Below are 4,118 nucleotides of genomic sequence, written 5' to 3'. Positions count from 1 at the left end.
CACTGTTCAGAGCAAGCGTTAGGAGAGGAACGGAGACAGCAATTTTATTTCAGAGATGAACTGAACCAAAAGAGTATAATGGAAAATCACCTGGCCACAAATCTGGGCTCAAGAGACCGGAAAGAGGAGAGGATGCCTGCCTTTGTCCTTACAGCATGTCTCTGTAAGCAGCAGCCTGCTGCAGAGGTTGGGAAGGCAGGTGGCTGTGGCATCCAAAATGAATATGGAAAGATTTGTACATTTCCTGCCTTCTAAACCATGCTTTTATGCAGACACATAGAAACACACCCAGGAAGTATAAAATATTACTTGTAAGTGAGACTTTTTTCTTTCCCCTATCAAAAAGCTAGCATATTTAGCATGGCACTGCTTTTGTTTTTTTTTTTTAGCATTTAAGTAAATTCTGCTTTTGAATATATAAAAATGGCAAGAAAAGAAATAGAGGGAAGAAAGTTCAAATAATAGCAAATTAGTATTTTAATATCTAGTTAATTGCATTCTACAACGATCTTTTACAGTATAACAAATTAGTCCTGTCTTAACATATGGAGTACTAGTTATAACATCAAATCCTAGTTCATGCCTATTTAATTTTTTTTGGTGATAAGGCACATTCAGGCTGAATATTTCATGCATATATTTGTAGCTACATGAATTTGGAAGAAAGAATCCACTGTTGTGTCTGATTATTTTCTAGATTTGCTGTCTGCAGTTTCATTTGCTTTGACTTTCACAAAGTCCTTCACCTGAATTTCCCAGGATTGTCCATAGGTCACCCAAGAAATCTTGGATGAACAGCTCACCTGCTATCCATAATTATACTTAATTTATACTATTATTTTAATGATGTTTTTCTAAAGTGTTTGCTTGCATGCTGGTATCTCTAATGGCTTTTTACCTGGAGAGCCAGTAATTTTCAATGCACCCAACTCCATCATGGGGTAATTCAGTTTGGATATGAGGAAGAATTTCTTCTCAGAACGAGTAGTGAGGCAGAGGCACAGGCTGCCCAGGGAGGTGATGCAGTCACCATTCTTGGAGGTGTTCAAGAGCCGTGTGGATGTGGCAAGGTGGGGGTGGGCCGATGGTTGGACAGGGTGATCTTAGAGATCTTTTCCAGACTTGATGATTCTGTGGTTCTACGATAAACGCTGGGCTCACTTTTACACTGGAAAACAGTTTGCTTCATTGCTTAAATCACAAATCTTTGCAATTATTGAAGGATGTGGATATTTCCAGAAATTTGCCTATCCCCATATACTCTATAGATCAATAAATACGTATAAAGCTATATGTGTATACAGGTATTAGCAGGTCTGAGGTCTCTTATTGTTCCTTTCTAACTCTTCAGTGGTGTTTCGAAGCTCTGACTATCTTCTGAGGAGATATCTTTTTCAGTCTCAGAGTCCCTTTATCCCTTTGATTTGCTTTGTTCCCTGATGCTTTTGCCGCAGTGCTCTCCAGGCTTCTGAACAAGAGCACTTTGCAGGCAGAGGCTCAGTGGTGGGGCAGGCAGCTCCGCTTTCTTCCTGGCCCACTGCCACTGCTGCAGGAACCTGAGCTGAGCTGGGGTCAGAAGCAGATTACTGCACTTTCAGGGCAACAACTTCACTGAGTGCACCAGTGCACACCGCCTCTGCCTGCGGAGTCCATATCCTTGGCTCTGACAAACTTGCAAACAACATCTAGAGTTAAGGGTAGTGGGTTTTTGTTTTATTTTTTTTTAATTTATAAATAAGCAACTTCAATGCAAATGTACCTATCCCAGAAGGTACGTTTATCCTAAGTGGCTCCTGCTGGTTTACACACACCCCATCCTGACTCTTGCTTAGGAAAGCTGTTCCACTTGATTGCTCAGTTTGCCTCTTTGAGTCAGTGGTGGCAGGGGAGTTATAAAGACGACGAAGGTGCAGCCAAGTCCCTTGTAGCGCGTGCCAGATTCGAGCTGATTTAAGGCTGTACAGCCTGACTCTGGAACTTTCTTCACGCAAAGGACAGCTACTTTCGGACAGTTTCTTTCTTTTTTTTGTTTTTTTTTTGCCATCTCAGGAAACCTGCTGAGAGGTGCACACCTTGCAAAGGCAACATGATCAGCGGTGCGTTGCAGATTGCCGGACTGCTTCTCGGTGGCCTCGGCATGACTGGGACATTTGCAGTCACGGCCATGCCTCAGTGGAGGGTGTCTGCCTTCATCGAGAATAACATCATCGTGTTCGAGACCATTTGGGAAGGCCTGTGGATGCACTGCGTCAGACAAGCCAACATCAGGATGCAGTGCAAGGTCTATGACTCTGTGCTGGCCCTCTCGCCAGACCTGCAGGCATCCAGGGGATTGATGTGTGCTGGATCAGTGCTCTCCTTCTTGGCTTTCCTGGTTGCCACTGTTGGAATGAAGTGTACGCGGTGCCGGCAGAGCAGCTGGCCGACCAAAGGCTATATCCTCTTGGCTGCTGGACTCCTCTTCATCCTCTCGGGTACCACTGCGCTCGTTCCAATCTGCTGGGTTGCCAATACCATCATCAGGGATTTCTACAACCCCGTGGTCAATGTGGCACAGAAAAGGGAACTTGGTGAGGCCCTCTACCTGGGCTGGGTGGCTGCTTTCTGCCTGTTGGCTGCTGGAGCCATATTCTGCTGCTTTTGTCGCTGTTGTGAGAAAACCAGGAGCTACAACTACTCTGTGCCTCCTCACCAACTGCCGCTCAACCAACACTTGCACAGAACCACCGAAAGTGCCTACTCTAAGAGTCAGTACGTCTAGATGCCTCCGGACTTCTCCTTGTTGTTACTTTTCTTTGAGCATTTTTTTTAAGCATTCAATCTGTCTGGATGGATTTCAGTGAAAGTTACCTTTGCCTCCTGTTCTGTAAATGCTGCTGTGGTCGCTGCATTTTGGAGAAACCCCCAGTGGTCTTCGCTGGGATAATGCTGCAGCATGGGACAGTTGTACCACATGGGAAGATGACTGTTTAATGCTATCTCATAGCATATTCATTTGGAATAGTTTTGGGGTTGTGTGGTTTTGCTTTGGGTTCCATTTTATGTGTAAAATAAAAACGAAAGTTCCATGGTGATATGAAATACTGGCCTACTGCAAAGAAAAGGAGATCTGAGCAGATAATTCCATTTTTTTCTTTCCTGGGAAAGAGGGGATAACAGTGAATAAGGACAAGATAACAATGGTTTAAAAGAAAAGCTTTCACTAACAGATTGATTTACTGTGGGTTTGATGGAGAGTTTCATGAGGAATTTATTCATCAGAGGAAGGTAAGCTGAAATACATGAAAAATACCCCTTATTTCAGAGAACGAATATAGCTCTATATTCATTCTAAATACCATCATTTTGGTGAAATTTACTATTTCTTTTGTAATCCATAAAGGTTGAACTCATTCACATCCTTCTCTTTAGAAGTGACAGTTTTCCCTTGCAAACTCCTTGTAACTCACAACATTTTGCAATATTGCATAGGTCACAAGCACTGTGTTGGCTAGCTGCCACAGGATGCTATGAAATACATGCCTTTAAAAAATGATCTTTTGGTTAGTCAGGCCCATATTTTTGCTGAGATCCACTTGTATCAGCATGGTTTATAGGCAAAAGAGCATAAAAAGTGGTAATATTTTCTCAAAGTTGACACCAGAACAAGCTCAACAATATTTTTAATAACAAGATCATGTACCCATGATAAAGAACAATGTAATGAAACTAAGTCTACAGAAAAACAAATGTAGTTCCATACAAATTAATTTAATAAATGACCCAAATTAATCAATAGTGATAATATTTTTAATAGAATCTTGTAACCCCAGGCCCATAGAAATTAATGGCATTTTGCTTTTGACTTTACTGATGACACAATTCAATTTGTGGTGTTTAATGAGAACAACATTTTTGCTCTGATGTGTGATTGACTATTTTAAATATTTTGTAGAAAGTTTATGATGTGATCTGTAATCCTCTAGTAAATTCCTTAGACAATTACTACTCGAAAATTCAGAATCAAATTCTTCACTTCATAAAATGCAACTCTGAGCAAGCTAGAAAAAATAATCTGCACACTACTCTAAAACTGTCTTTTTGTAGTATTTATAGGATACGTATTAAGTTATTCAGAG

General features: G+C 41.4%; 1 protein-coding gene across 1 annotated transcript; it reads left to right on the top strand.

Annotated features, from left to right (window-relative positions):
* The first annotated feature begins 1,993 nt into the window (after positions 1–1,993).
* On the top strand, positions 1,994–2,761 carry CLDN8 (claudin 8). Its single transcript, XM_003202908.2, has one exon. It carries the CDS (start codon positions 2,087–2,089, stop codon positions 2,759–2,761), a length of 675 nt encoding a protein of 224 aa, XP_003202956.1. The 5' UTR covers positions 1,994–2,086.
* The last annotated feature ends 1,357 nt before the right edge of the window (positions 2,762–4,118 follow it).

Source organism: Meleagris gallopavo, chromosome 1, assembly GCF_000146605.3.
Source record: "Meleagris gallopavo isolate NT-WF06-2002-E0010 breed Aviagen turkey brand Nicholas breeding stock chromosome 1, Turkey_5.1, whole genome shotgun sequence".
Lineage (NCBI taxonomy): Eukaryota > Metazoa > Chordata > Aves > Galliformes > Phasianidae > Meleagris > Meleagris gallopavo.
The sequence above is the reverse complement of the archived record's forward strand: the minus strand, read 5'-3'. Positions and strand labels throughout refer to the sequence as shown.